The sequence below is a fragment of the Podarcis cretensis genome, assembly GCF_951804945.1.
Source record: "Podarcis cretensis genome assembly, chromosome: 5".
NCBI lineage: Eukaryota > Metazoa > Chordata > Lepidosauria > Squamata > Lacertidae > Podarcis > Podarcis cretensis.
In genome coordinates, this window is record NC_137174.1 from 78,068,560 (window position 1) to 78,084,232 (window position 15,673).

Below are 15,673 nucleotides of genomic sequence, written 5' to 3' on the forward strand. Positions count from 1 at the left end.
CAGCTACACTTACTCAATGGATAAGGTCTATTCTCTTGTGTCTGGCAATTTTCTGGGGAGTGTTTTGAAACCCACAAAATTAAGAATAGTTATTTGCAAGAGACTGAAACACCATGCAGCAGAATGAGCATTTTTGAAGAAACCTGTGTTTTCTTTAAACTTTTTATATCAATATTTGCAAGAATACCTGCGAGAGCTACATAGTTCTAATTTTTTTAAAATTGAAGATGATGACTACTGAGGCGTCCTTTGGGAAGCCTCCATGTTTTCTCCGGCTCGCCACTTGAACGCTTGTTGCTAGGTGCATTAGTCTCAGGAGGCCTCCCCATCTTAAATAACTCAAAATAGATCGGGGAGGGGCATAGAGTAGGTGATTTGAAAGCAGACTTCTTGAACATTATTTTTTTCAAGTTGTATTAAAACCAAGTTTTTAATTTGGTTTCTGGCACTAAAAATCATGGCGGCTACTAGTGCAATGAGGCAGCAGCTTTGGGCCATTGACAGCCCTATATAGAGGCCAAAAATAAGTTTAACTAATTTATAAATTGAAAATTAATCACCATATTTATATTCATTAGATTTTATTAATAATTTCTCAGAATCTTTGCCAAACTGCTTTTACAAATGTAGTTTGGAAGACCAACTTAAAGCAGCTCTCTGAAAACAGCTTTCTGATTTTAGTTTGTCCCCATTGCTGCCGTTCTTAGTTCCTGCAGGAACTTTCAACTACAAAATGTGCAGCAAAGGGTTCTACTGAAGCTTCTGGAATAGTCTGCAGTCACAAAATGTACAGACTGAAGTCTTACAGGTACTGTGTGACTTAAAATGGTTTTTGGTTTAAGAAATCCCTACATCAATTACAAGCCTTGCGTTTGAGATACCTACATGTAACTGAAATGCATTTGGGCTCATTGGCATTTCTTTGTATGAAAAATTACACTTGCATTCAGCTATCGAATTTCAATCTATTTTGTTTCATGTATGGGTGCAACTCTTTTGTTAACACATTCTTAATTAGATCAAACATTGAGAAAACAGTTGACTTAAATTGTCAGCACACTGCATACTTGCATGTTGAAAACTCAGTTTTGTGAGTTGCCTAAGATACCTGTCACTAAAGTAGCTTACTCTAGTGACTGTGGAGTGTCTTATTAGGCAATTAGTATGGAATTTAGTACACTTTTCCCAAAGTGATATTTTGTGATACTTAATGCATTTTTATGCCACCCCTTTAACAAAGTGATTTACGTGCAGTAGGGAAAACGTTACTATTATAAACTGCAGTTAAAGCATTTTCAGTGGTGAATGAGGATATGATGTGCCCATTCTTGCTTTCCACTTCTTATTACATGTGCTTTTTCATTGCTCTTGATTATTGCAGTATATTCAGAAACCTCTCAGAGTTACTCACAGAATTTAACTTTCAAGTTGGGGGCAGTAAACTGATATGAAGAATAAAATCTTAAATAGTGATTCATATCATCATTTTTGCACTCTACTCTTGTCTAGTGAGGGACACGATCTTCCCAGAAATTGGTGTGGGCACTCAGACCAGAAGTGTTTCTGGTAGCTGATCAAAGCGGAAGGTGGCTAATCTTTACTAGGCCAGCATAAAGCAAAGTCCTCCTCCTTCCTACAGATAACGTCACAAATGTTAAAACAAATGTGTGCATTTTGGTGCTTGTGTGCAGAGTAAGCTGACTAGGTATTGGAGGAGAACAGCAGCTGCTTGGGGTCAAGGAGGAGCACAACTGGAGCCCTCTTAATCTCCCCCAGAGCCTGGGGTGAAAGGCAAAGCCTGTTCTCGCTGTGTTTTCCTCATCCAGGTACAACTGGCTTGGGACTCTTGACTTCCAGCAGCTGCTGCAGCAGAAGAAAACTGGTGGGCAGCAAATGGCTTCCTTCCCCCCCACAGCTCATGGACAAGGCTCTGTTTTCTGCACTGAAAAATACATTATGCACTTAGGCATAAGAAAAGCATTATTCCTCTCAATTTGCATAATTCTGACATTTTTGCTGTTTTGCGTAATGTATTCCACCTTTACCAGTCATGGTGGAGAAATAATGCTGCAGGACTGCTCTCAGCACTGTTTTTTTCTAAAGGCATTTCTTCTTATTTATTCAATTTTTTAAAAAGATAATACAATAAATTGCTTAAAAATGAAACACACAAAAGATACAATTTTGGGCTTTTGCCTTCACAATCTCTGGGAACAATGAGCATTGTTTATTGGAGAGTAATAACATGTCCACCTTTTTGTTGATAAAAATCAGAATATTGTCCTCTGCATCTTATGATATTTTCACATGAAGCTGAAAAGTTACTAAGTATTCCAAATAGTAACATATTTCACAAAGAGCATTTGAAAATCGTTTTCATCATTTATATATAAAATAAACTTTTGCGAGGTAGTTATAAATGAATCTTTTTGTTTTGCTTTGTTTTTTGTTTTGTTTATCCCCCAGTATACCTTAATTTTCCAGCAATAGTTATAGACCAGATTTGACCGTAACCACAAATCCTTATTTAACCCTTCTAAATATTTCCATTGTCTTAAAATAGCCATCCTCGCAGCTAACAAAAAATATAATTTCAATTCTTTATCAGATTCTTTATCAAAATCATCTTCATCTGGCGTATTCTATATCCCCAATAATGCCAGTGAGGGAGTTGGTGTCATTTCTTATTTTGTTGTCAAATTAATTTCTAAGAATACCAGCTTCCCCAAAGCTGCCACTGAATGACACTCCCACCATAAGTGGAAATAGTCGGTGCTCTGGTTTGTAGGATTTCAGGAGACAGTAAACACACACACTTTCAAGAATATATTCACTCAGTAAAGCTAAAAACTTGCTTTGGAAAGCTGTGAGAGGAGAGAGCTGAATTCAGTTCCTGCTATCACTTTCTGCAGAATTATGACGCATGCAGCCCTCCTTGTGACCTTCCTGTCACATCAACTCGTAACACATTAGAGCAGCATAGTAGTATAAAGGTGTAGTATAAATGATGATAAATAATATTTGAAAAACAGGTTCATGGTGCTATAAAATTGGTACCAGTCCTGAGTATAATTTTTGAGCTTTACGGTTGGCGCTGTGGGTTAAACCACAGAGCCTAGGACTTGCCGATCAGAAGGTCAGCGGTTCAAATCCCTGTGACGGGGTGAGCTCCCATTGCTCGGTCCCATTGCTCGTCAAAGTGCAAGTAGATTAATAGGTACCGCTCCGGCGGGAAGGTAAACAGTGTTTCCGTGTGCTGCTCTGGTTCGCCAGAAGCAGCTTAGTCATGCTGGCCACATGACCCAGAAGCTGTACGCTGGCTCCCTCGGCCAATAAAGCGAGATGAGCGCCGCAACCCCAGAGTCGGTCACGACCGGACCTAATGGTCAGGGGCCCCTTTACCTTTACCTTTATCTGATCCTATATCTTATGGAATGGTGGAGCAGGGTACAACTTCAGCATCACAAGTTTATAGTGGAGTACAAATCAAAGCTAAATAATTCACTTTTAACTTACTTGTTATTTAGGTTCAGATTTTCCTCCCAAGACCTGGACACGGTTTGAAATACATTTGTCCAATTTAGTATTGCTTTGTCTTCTACAAAAATTAATTCCGTATAGGGCACTCCATCCCGTTCCTCAACCGAACAATTTTTCCATTCCCCCTGCCAGCAGGTAGCCACAATATGTGACATTGAGCATTGGACTGTTTTGGATTCATTGCTTGAGATCCCCCCCCCCCCTTTGTATTTTCTCCCTTTTTCTGCAAATATTCAGGTTCTACTGAAGTTGCTGGTGCCTATATCTTGTACATAGATGGTTTTATGTCAGCCGGCCTATATGCTTGTTGACACTCTCAAAGAACAAAGTTTAGTGAGGCAAGGCTTATCCTTGCAGAAGCCATGCTTGTGCTGCTTCAGCAGGGTTTGTTGTTCTACATGCCTGGTTATTTTATCTTAAACAAAACTTTTCACCAGTTTTCCTTGGACAGCTGTTAAGCTAACTAGCCTGTAATTTCCAGGATCCTCCCAGGTCTTTCTTTAAAAAATAGGTGTTAACATTGGGCACTTGCAGTCTTCAAATACAGGGACTGTTCTAAGGGACAAGTTAAATGTGTTTTATTTTTGTTTTTTTTTAATCTCCAGTTTCACCTTTGAGTACTTTGAAAACTCTTGGTGAATGCCATTTGGACCCTGTAATTTGTCTTTTTATTCTATTAGGTCTGGAACTTCATTTCTCATTGCCACTGTTTGCTTCAGTTTCTCATATTCCCTTCCTAGTCAAGTTAGCTCAGGCAGGAAGATGTAAATAATTCATTTAGTTTCTCTGAAATCTCCTGCTTTACCACACCTCTGAGCCCTTTGTCATTCAGGGTTCAACCACCACTGCTACTAATGTTGTCTTTTAATGTTGATGGTTTTTATGTTTTTAGCAACGTACCCCTCAAATTCTTTTCTAAAGCATCCCTTATTGTCAGCTTGCATTTCTTTTGCCAAAGTTTGCATTCCTCTTTTGTTCTTTTTTGAAGGAAGTTCTTGTTTCTAATTGCATCATTGACTCTGCTAATTAACCACGCTGGCATCTTCTTCATCCCTGTGATACCTTTCCTGATCTCCATTAGGGCTGGGCGATAACTGGTTTTCAATATCACGATATATTGCCAGCTAAACATAATGATATATCAATATATCGCGATATCTGAAATAACGAAGGAACTACGCAGAGGCAAACAGGACAATGTCCTGGCAACTGCTACTACTTATGGGTCTAAAATGGATAAATGACAATATTATCAATTAAGTTTCATCAGCAGGCAAGTCAAAATGCAGCCCATCAGGACTTTTGGTTTTGGGCTTGGCTACCCAATGGTGGTATTCAGGACAATCCAAAGTACAGTGATGAGTCATAGTGAATACAAATAATCTAGGACTGCCAGCTGCCCACAGGCCTGCTAGTAGGCAGAAGTGGCAGCAGCCTGGCAGCAGGGGCACAATAATCAGCAGCCTGCAGCAGAAGCATTGCCACGGCAGTGGGCGGCTATGGCAGAAGCGGCAGTAGTGGTGGCGGCAGTAGTGGTGGCCTATGAGGCCTTGCAGTGGTGGCAGGAGACAGTGGCAGAAGCAGAGGTGGCCTGCAAGGCCTCGCTGGAGCAAGCTGCCATAGCTTCTACCACTGCCTCCCACTACCGCAAGGGGCACTTGCAGGCCATAGCCACTTCTTGCCACCATAGCAAGGCCTTGTAAGTCCCATTTATTGTGTCGCCACAAGGCCTCACAGGTTGCCACTACTATTGCCATCTCCCGCCGCTAGTGCAAGGCCTCACAGGATGCCGCTACTCCTGCCATCACCTTCTGTCAGTGATGCGAGTCCCCGCAGGCCACCACTGCTTCTGCCAAATCCTGGCACCACTGTGAGGCATCTCAGGCCAATGCTGTTACTGTTGCCACTTCCCATCGCCACTGTGAGGCCTCGCAGTCCACTGCCACATCCTGTCACTGCCATGAGGCCTTGCAGGCTGCCACCGCTACTGCCTCCACCTGCCGTCATTGCGTGGTCTCGCAGGCTGCTGCTGCTATTGCTGCTGCAAGTCCTTGCAGGCTGCCACCGCCAGTCCCTGTCATCACTCGCACTGTCATCACTTGCAGACCACCACTGTTTGTGCCACTGCTCCTGCTGCCCCCTCCAGTTGCCACCGCGAGGATGCGCAGGCCACCACTGATTGTGCCGCCACTGCCAGGCTGTCACTGCTATTGCCGGCACGTATCGTGGTCGTGGCAAGCTGTTTCTGCCGCTGCTGCTTCTGCCTCTTAGCAGGCCATTTTGACTTGCCTGCTGATGAAACTGAGTGTGTGGTGATTGATAATATTGTCATTTATCCATTTTAGACCCCTAAGTAGTAGCAGTTGCCAGGATGTTGTCCTGTTTGCGTATGTATAATTCCATCCTTATTTTAGTCATTGTGGTAGATTGCAATGTTTCGCTGGTGATATTGTGATGTTTAGCTGGTGATGTGAGGTTTAGCTGCTGATAACATTTGCAACGTTTAGCTGGTGAGTTACCACGATGTTGAAACCCAGATATCGCTTAGCCCTTACACACATTGTGATTTGTGATATATTGCCAGCTCAAATATTATGAAACAGTTATCACGATGTGCACTTGAAACCGGTGTTGGACGATATATCGATATATCGCCCAGCCCTAATCTCCATATGCGCTCCAGTTGAGCTTCTAATGCTGTGTTTCTAAATGACTCCCAAGCAATTTGGAAAGATTCAATCTTCTTGACTTTGCCTTCCTTTTTACCAATCACTTATTTTGGGGAAGTTTCCTTTTTTGAAATGTGACCGTGGCGGATTTTGGGGACAATTAGCTGTTTACATGTGTATTTAATTTAATAGCAATATGGTCACTTATTCCCAGCTGATTCAGTAACGTTTATATCTCATACCAGGTTCTGGGCACCACCTAAGTCAAGGGTCACCATCCTTCTGGTCAGTTCCTTGACCAACTGTTCTAAGGCACATTCATTTGGGATATCTAGATATAAATACTTGTTTATTTAGGTTGTTATTATTATTTATTATGAATTTATTACCTCTGGACTCTCCTTCCTTGGAGGTTTCTAAGCAGAGGTTGGATGGCCACCTGTCATTGATGCTAAGCTAAGATTCCTGCACTGCAGGGGGTTGGACTAGACGACCCTTTCAAATCTACAATTCTATGATTCTATGATCATAATGTTCATATGTTTAAGTCTCTTTGAGTTTCATTTAAAAATAATAGAATAGAAATTTTATGCTTATGCCTTTTTTTGTAACTGGAACATGTGTAGTCAGTCTGTCTGAGGATAGTTGAAGTCGGCCATTAGTACAACAATTCCTCTTTTGGGTGCTTCCTTGATTTCATTCTTCATTGCAATATCTTCATGAACATTTTGATCAGGGAGCTGTTAGCATGCCCGCAGAATTATATTACTCTTGGTATCACCACATATAGCAATTATGTGGAGGGGTCTGCCCTTTTGAGAGTTCTTTTTCTTGAACTCAGTGCCCTCTTCAACATGAAGAGCAACACCATCTCCACTGAGTCTCCTTCTGAGTCTGTCCTTCCTATAGGGTCCATATCCAGTGATAACAGGGTCCCACTGGTTATCCATTGCACCAGCTGTATTAACACTGTCCTCTAAGACCAGGCATTCCAGTTTGCCCACCTAGGCTCAGAGGCTTCCAGCACTAGTGTGTAAACACTTACAGTTTCCCTTGTCAAGGGTGTGCGGGACTCTGGAAAAATAAAACACATTTTCAGTATTAAAGCTCCCATTTCTTACAGTACCTATTAAGTGTGCCAACTATTTTTAAAACAAAAAACAAACAAAAAACAAGAATGTAAGGGCCATAGAAGATCTGAGGAATGTTCTCTTGATACGCAAGGTGTATGAAGACTATTTGAAAATGTAAACATGCAAAATATTAAAAGGCTGCTTTTTTAATAGGGTATGAAACCTCTTAAACATAAAAGCCAATTTCCTTTCTTGTCTGCTTTTGAAGGAGGTAAAACTTAGTTTTGCTTCCAAATTCAAATTAGCCCCCTAAATCAGCCTCCTAAATATAGAAGTCCATATTTGAACATGGATATTTAAACAGTATGCTCTTCAGCAATATTTGAGTGTTTATATTACTGTAAAGTTTATTTTAGACATGTTCAGAATAATTGTACCAACTCAAAGGGAAGGATATAGTTATTGGTTCTTCAAGAATCACATCTTTTGTGATGAAAACATAGGACTTTTAAGTAAAACTATTCCATCCACTGAAATGAGTCATTTGTTTCCCATATGCGCTTTGCATATCTGTGAACACTGCTCCATTACAACAACAACAACAACTTATTATTTATACCCTGCCCTTCTGGCTGGGCTTCCCCAGCCACTCTGGGCGGCTTCCAAAAAAAAATAAAATTAAAATACTGTACTACATCAAACATTAAAAGCCTCCCGAAACAGGGCTGCCTTCAGATGTCTTCTAAAAATCTGGTAGTTGTTGTTCTCTTTGACATCTGGTGGGAGGGCATTCCACAGGGAGGGCACCACTACCTAGAAGGCCCTCTGCCTGGTTCCCTGTAACTTGGCTTCTCGCAGTGAGGGAACCGCCAGAAGGCCCTCGGTGCTGGACCTCAGTGTCTGGGTAGAACGATGGGGGTGGAGACGCTCCTTCAGATATACTCAATACAGAATTGATTTTTGTTTTGTCTTTCAACATGAGTAAAAATTGCACAGTAATTCTAAAATCATACAGGTGATCTTTTAAATTGGCTCATTTTTGAATATCCAAGGAAGACTAATTTCAGTGTTTCTCTCATTTATTCGTATAAACATTTAAATGTTTCAGGAAAACATTACATAGAAATGGTGAAATTAATTTCTGCTGTACACTTATTTTTCACTTTTGAGGTAAGTTGGAACAAGGAAACCAGCTATTCATATACTGTAATTGTGTTTCACCTTGAAAGGTTGGCCAGGATCAAAGAACCACACAACTAGTTATTTGTGTTTCAGACTTGCATGTCTTGTACGCTGTTCTGTCCCAGTGCAGAAGGCAGACTACTTTTGAAATAGTTGGGAATGTTAAGAGCAGCTTTTTGAGATGGCACTCTTATTGGAAATGTGCATTTCTTTGGTTTGCTATCTAGTTAAGCTCTCAAATAGTACAAAATGGCTGGTGTTGGTTCCTACATTCACTGAAAACCATTTACTGCTAGCTAACACTGGCATTTCTAGTTGGAATAACCACTTTTAATAGGCTTCGCTTAATCTTTAAGAATGGCCAAACTGGGGGAAAAACTATTTTCAAATGATAGAGCTTGATTGGAGTGCTGTGACTGGAAGACAGATAGGTTTAGAATAGTTCTTATGCTGCTTCTTGTAAGGGCTAGTCCAAAGGCTAGAGGCTTTGAGCATAGTCAAACTTTTCTCAAACAGTATTCTAGCATAAGGGGTGAAACATCCCTGCATGACTAGTAGGTATGTCTCCATGTAGAAGTGCATTTTTTAGAATAGGCCATAGAACACACATAAACCTTTAAAACTTATAGAGTCCTTGCTTCTTTTCTCAGAGTTGGACTCTAGTTATCCCTGTTTAAATACTTCCTTTTAAACATTTTATGAAGGTTATTTAGTAATACTTTGTGAGTAGCAACCTGTCTTGTCTTGTTGCTCCCCCCCCCTTTATTTGAAATACATTAAGTGTACATTAATAAAATGGTCAAGAAACTGGCGTTAGAAGTGGTGTGGTACAATACAAATCAATATATTAAGTAGTCATTACTTAAATGTAGTAAACTTGCTCTTCTTGCAATACACAAAATGAGTATTTCTACATAACATATTAGATATGTTCTGAACTAAGCAATACTGCACATTTGAGGTTGACCTCTGGTGCTGCAGCGGCATCATTTGAAAAGAGAAACAAGTTCTCAATATTGGGACAGGGTTTGTAATAACATATAATCCAATTATGAGCATTTAAATTTGTCTTCTGCTTGAATGCTGGATTATGAAAAAGGAGTAATCACATGTAAACTTTTTCAGCAGGGAAAAATAGGGTGGGTGTCAGAAATGACAAGTAGTTTGAATTGTCTGTTGCTGAATACAAAATGCCACATTTTAAAATATGGCAAAATGAATTTCTCTCCATGGTAAACCGGAGCTTTAAAATTTAAAATTGGCAGTTATTGAATTGCAAATCACTTTACTGAATGCTTAAGATAAAATTTCTTAGTTGGCAAGGAGAAGCACTTCTCCTCTTGCAAGGAAGGGCACCCAGTTTCACTGATCTCCCCATCCAATCTTCCCTGATCTTTCATGGCAGCCCTCTGCACCACATCCCATAATGCTCAGGAGGACCCTCCTGCCCCTAGGAGCAGCTGGGCGGGGGACTGCAGAGGTCAGGGGAAATCCGTGATACCTAGCAGTTCTTCCACTTGCCTAATGCATACATGTAGCCTACTTTATTTATGTAGCATTTAGAAAGTATAAATACTAATTTAAAATAGTAAGTTGCAAATTCTCTTCTAATTACAGAAATGTGCTTTCATTTGTTTTGATTATTAAGATACAGGATGATGTGCCTCTAATTTAACGCTTGTAGACTTAGTCACAATGTTATAAGCCATTTTGTTTGGTCTTTGTCCAGAACAGTGGCATAGAATTATTATTTAAAAAACAACAACAAAACTTAAATAAATAAATAGATGTGAGCATGGGGTCACTGACCAATTAAATTCATGTTGTGCTGTTGATGGTATGATATCTCCTGCTTACAAAACTAGGCCACATTGGGCTTTTGAAGAAAGCTCCTCATCGGGCCAACACACTGAGCATCTTCAAATGGATTTAAGAGTCCTCTACTCAAGATGATCTCTAATCTCTTGGGAACTACATGTTTTTAAGTTTTATCAAATGCTCCAGGTCAACAGTTGTGCCCCATTTGGTGTTATACTGAAAAAACTTGAAATACAAACATCCAGTAGCTTTTTTTTTTAAAAAAAAAAGCCCAACAAAATTGGTCTCATTTTTCTGTGTGCCACATGTTGGAGGTGTCCAAATTACCGTACATCCCGCTTATGGTATCGTTTGAATTGAGACATAAATGTTGGCTTTCCGTCATATTGGATAATATCTAGGTATATACTGTATATACTGGCTGTCACAGTAGACAAAACAAACTTGCATCGAAATGCCACTTTAACATACACAAAAGCACCAAAGCGGTTGACTTGGTTATAATTGTGAACTATTAAGTTACACAAAAAGGGTGCTCAGGGTGCCAAACCATGACAACCAATAGGATAATGACATCACTATCTCATTGTACTCTCTTGAGAGGCCTGTTCACTGCTTAAACAAGGGCCACAGTTTGCGTAGATACACCTTGGGCCCATTCTGGCAAGAACTAGCCATGTCTAAGTCCCATTGAAAGCACTTAAATGCTTAACACCCATTGATTTTGATGGGACTTAAATATGACTAACTTTCTCTGGAATTGAATCTTTATGATCTGAGGATATAATTCTTTTCCATCTTGTTCCTGAGTATATGGAGATCCGACTGACCATCCTTAAAGGTTTGTAATTATTGCTGAGATACATAAGAAGCAGTTTGAGCACTGAAAAGCAATATATATATAAATGCTGCATTTTTGTTGTTGTGGGAAACCATAATAAAATACACAAGGAGCAATTTGCCTTTCAATCAGTTTTGCTGAACAACATTCCAGAGGTCACTGGAGTTCATGTACATGTGTTTTGTCTTTTCTTTTAAACAGTGCATCTGGTGCGAGTGTTGTAGCCATTGACAACAAAATAGAACAGGCGATGGTAAGTAGAGAACTGAACTGTTTAATTCTTAAAGAGCGCTGGGTTTGTAGCCTGCTGTCGTCATTTTTGCATAACCTACATTGATGGATTGTAAGGCCATATCAGGAAGAGATGTTAAAGGTAGAAAATCATAAAGCAGACACAAGCAGTTGTTTGTCTGTTGAGGACTCCATATAGGTGGAAAACAGCAGTTTACGTGATAATAATATGGTATCATGTATAGCATGAACATGTTAGGCTTCAACCTGCTGCTTGCCTGCACTGTGCCCTTGTGCCATGCCATTTATGCAATTCTATTATGAGCAAAGAAGCACCAATTGTAAAGTCATCTGGAAGTTCATGTAGTGCCATTCCAAATGTGTTCATGCACTTTCGGGGGGTGGGTGGGAGAATCCATGTGCAAACCAATTTATTACTACAGTGAAGTTAATGTACAGTGGTACCTCGGGTTACATACGCTTCAGGTTACAGACTCCCCTAACCCAGAAATAATACCTCGGGTTAAGAACTTTGCTTCAGGATGAGAACAGAAATCGTGCTCCGGTGGCGCGGCAACAGCAGGAGGCCCCATTAGCTAAAGTGGTGCTTCAGGTTAAGAACAATTTTAGGTTAAGAACAGACTTCCGGAACGAATTAAGTACTTAACCCGAGGTACCACTGTACATCATACCCAGGTCCGAAAGTTTTAGCTTACACCAAGACAATGCTAATTCTCTAGTAGGACTGCCATTACTTTAGCACATCATTATTTGGTATGATCAAAAGCATTGCTTTGCTATCCAAAATCTTTGACATGTTGGCCATTGCTTCAATACCAGGCCTGTGTAGACCTTGTCTCAGGCCCGGGAGTCTTGTTAGAATAAAGTTTTATGCTAAGACAAAAAGGCAGCTGGCTCCTGGCTGGGCTCCCCGACTAGATTAGCCCTCTGAGGCCCAGGGCAAGTGTACTTGGCTGCCACTCTCCCCTTCCGCGGGCCTGTTCAGTACTGCATCCACACATTTAAAAAAATAGCATGTGTAAGGAGTTTAGTTTACAAAAGGCTTGGGAGCCAGAGGAAGAGCTGTTACATCAGCATGCTTTCCAGCCATCCAGTTTTGGAGGGGGGGAAATGAAGGGAGAACAAATTCTATGGGAAAAAATAGTAGGGCAAACCATGGACAGAAAAAAGTGTTTGTTTCTGCCCTGAGTCTAAGCGAATATTGGTCCGAATGCGTTATTCTATTCCATGAAATGCCAAAGGCAGTAGTCTGCTTGAATATTCCAAACTAATGTGCTGTTTCCTGTTGTGTTGGCTCCCACCAGCTATGCGAAGATACTTTTGGGCTCCGGAAACAGCTTCATTTCCAAGTTGCTTGAAATTCTTTATTGAAAACATTTTATAACCTGCCTTTCCTCATAAATGTACATCAGATCACTATAGGAATGGTAAAACTGGTTTGTTTTTACTAGCTTAGTCATAATGAAAAAGTGAAAAAGCAGCTGCTGCAAAAAGCCCAGGAAATGGAGTGCCTTCCTCTAATATGTGAAAGGCAGAAAAATAGATGCTAAGTGGTCTGCTCTCAGGAGAGTGTTGCAAAGACTGAGCCCTGCCAGTGAAAAATGCCCTGTGATCAGTTGCCACCTACTTAATCTCTAAAGGCAGGAACAGGCTCTCTGAAGATAGACCTGAATGGGCAGGTTCATCCAGGAGAATGTGATCCTCCAGTCTTTCCATGGGTTTTCTGATAAGAAAAGTGTTGCCACTCAAAACGCGTCAGTTCAAGTTGGGCAAGGCTAGCAGGCCCCATATTTTTAATCAGTATTTATGGTCATGTGATGGAGAGCTGTTGGGGATCCCTGTGGTGCAAGTGGATTAGTTTCCAGAGTACCAGCTCTGTTAGCCTCAGTGTCACTGCTGCAAACAAGAGTAGACAAAGATTTTGTTTGTGCATAATCATAAAGAATGTACAGAATTCAAAGCTAAGCAATATGGCAAAATTGGGGGTTACTTCAGAAGCACACAAAATCAATCTAATCATACATACAATATAGGTTCTGTAAAAAATAACTTGCCTATAGTTGTGATCCTCAGATTTAAAAGAACAGAACTTCTTAAAAATTAGCCAAAATGGGAAGCTTGGGTCACAGCGTTTGCTTTCTTACATTTGCCCATGAGAAAAGAGACATTTTCATCCAGCTTACAACAGTTTACTTGTAACAGACAAGTTCTGTCCCTGTTTAGGCAGGATGCTGACTTGATGGGCTATAGCAATTATAGATAGGTAGCCGTGTTGGTCTGCCATAGTCAAAACAAAAAAAATTCCTTCCAGTAGCACCTTAAAGACCAACTAAGTAAGTTCTTGGTATGAGCTTTCGTGTGCATGCACACTTCTTCAGATACCTATCTGAAGAAGTGTGCATGCACACGAAAGCTCATACCAAGAACTTACTTAGTTGGTCTTTAAGGTGCTACTGGAAGGAATTTTTTTTGTTTTGACTATAGCAATTATGATATACTTCATAGGGGTGTTGAAGCTTAAATATAATTGTCTGAGCTCCTTGAGGTGTGAGATATTAATGTAGAGCCTAGGGCTTGCCGATCAGAAGGTCAGCGGTTCGAATCCCCGTGATGGGGTGAGCTCCTGTTGCTCAGTCCCAGCTCATGCCCACCTAGCAGTTCGAAAGCACGTCAAAGTGCAAGTAGATAAATAGGTACCACTCTGGCGGGAAGGTAAACAGCATTTCCGTGTGCTGTTCTGGTTTGCCAGAAGCGGCTTAGTCATGCTGCCCACATGACCCGGAAGCTGTCTGCGTACAAATGCCTATAGAGCGAGATGAGCGCTCAACCCCCGAGTTGTCCGTGACTAGACCTAATGGTCAGGGGTACCTTTACCTTTTTAATGTTTATGGGTTTTCAGCCACCATTTTGGAGAGCTCTCTGAACTAGAGCATTGCTTATTATCTATTTCTGTCAACAAAAATATTATGAAGCTTTTTGAGAGTAAGAAATCCCTGTATTTAGGTTACCTTCCTGAAAGCAACATATAGACATGTAGGATTGGTGGTTTTTGAGTGCTTTGGAAGTTGGCCATAATACAGCAAGTAAATTCAATGCTGGGGAGTTAATCCTGTGTATTTTGATTTCTAGGTATTTCTATTTAACTTGTGGTGCTAGGATCCAAATTTAATTGTTAATGAAGTTACACCCAAGAATTTGGTGCAAAATAAAAGTCTGTTTATAGAAATTAACGATTAATTTGCCGTTTGCAGGATCTGGTGAAAAGCCATTTGATGTACGCAGTCAGAGAAGAAGTGGAAGTACTGAAGGAACAAATAAAAGAATTAGTCGAAAGAAACTCTTTACTTGAACGGGAAAATGCACTGTTAAAATCTCTCTCAAACAACGATCAGTTATCCCAGCTCTCAACCCAACAGGCCAACCCCAGTAGCACTTCTCAACAGCAAACAGTGATAGTACAGCCAACGCAACCTCCGCAGCAGCCGAATGTCTCCTCAGCATAAAGCTTTCTTGCCTCATTAAGAAACTGAAAGCAATCTGTCCTTGTGTGCCACTGGTGTTCTTTCCACTTTATATGAAAGCGAGTAGCCATGCTTCAGTTGTGTGTTTTGGCCTTTTCAGTATTAGACAATCATTCTACAAGAGCTTTCCCTCACTGAGATGTCATGCAGCACAGTTGGTGTTCAATTATGCCATCAGTGCAAAAGGGAAATGATAGAAGGAGTTATAATGCAAAAGTCTGCATTTATTTGGTGCACATGAGTGGGGTCTTTAAGAGCTTTGGTGAGGCTCTTCAAGGTTTCCATTACTCATGGATTACTTTGAGCCTTGCTTTTTCACATAGCAACAAACTCATCTTTAGAGCCACTGTTCTTTCAATTATAAGTAACATTTGCCTACATTAGTTTCATTTATTTGTGTTTTTATTTATTACAGGGCTGCTATTCATAATGTACATGAACAATGTCACAGAACTTTTAATTTTTTAAAAAAAATAAATGTAAGTATCAGTAAAAATTGATATAGGCAGGATTGAGTTTAATAGATAAAATGTTTAGGCAATAATTGAACAAAAGAATCCTGGCATATTTCTAACACTAATGGCAATTTACCTTTTGGTATTTATTTTCAGTAGTTAAGACCCAGCTTGAATGTAAATTTTTGTATATTGTAAGTATGAAGACCATAGTGCGTCTGTACAGGTAGTCGCCAGTCATTGTGAGATAATTGATGGGCTATTTTGATGAAGAAAACTTTGCTCATTTCTGTTTCTACTTTCTAATAGAGAAATTGCCATG

The 15,673-nt window shown here is 40.3% G+C and overlaps 1 protein-coding gene across 2 annotated transcripts in view; it reads left to right on the forward strand.

Moving 5' to 3' along the window:
* The window catches only part of TSC22D2 (TSC22 domain family member 2), a 37,288-nt gene extending 22,373 nt beyond the window's left edge, over positions 1-14,915 (forward strand). For both annotated transcript variants that reach the window (XM_079977832.1, XM_079977833.1), the window contains 2 exons: positions 11,325-11,376; positions 14,627-14,915. In XM_079977832.1, the coding sequence (XP_079833958.1) occupies positions 11,325-11,376; positions 14,627-14,878 (304 nt within the window). In that variant the 3' untranslated portion in view covers positions 14,879-14,915. The remainder of the gene's footprint in view (positions 1-11,324; positions 11,377-14,626) is intronic.
* Positions 14,916-15,673: the final 758 nt, after the last annotated feature.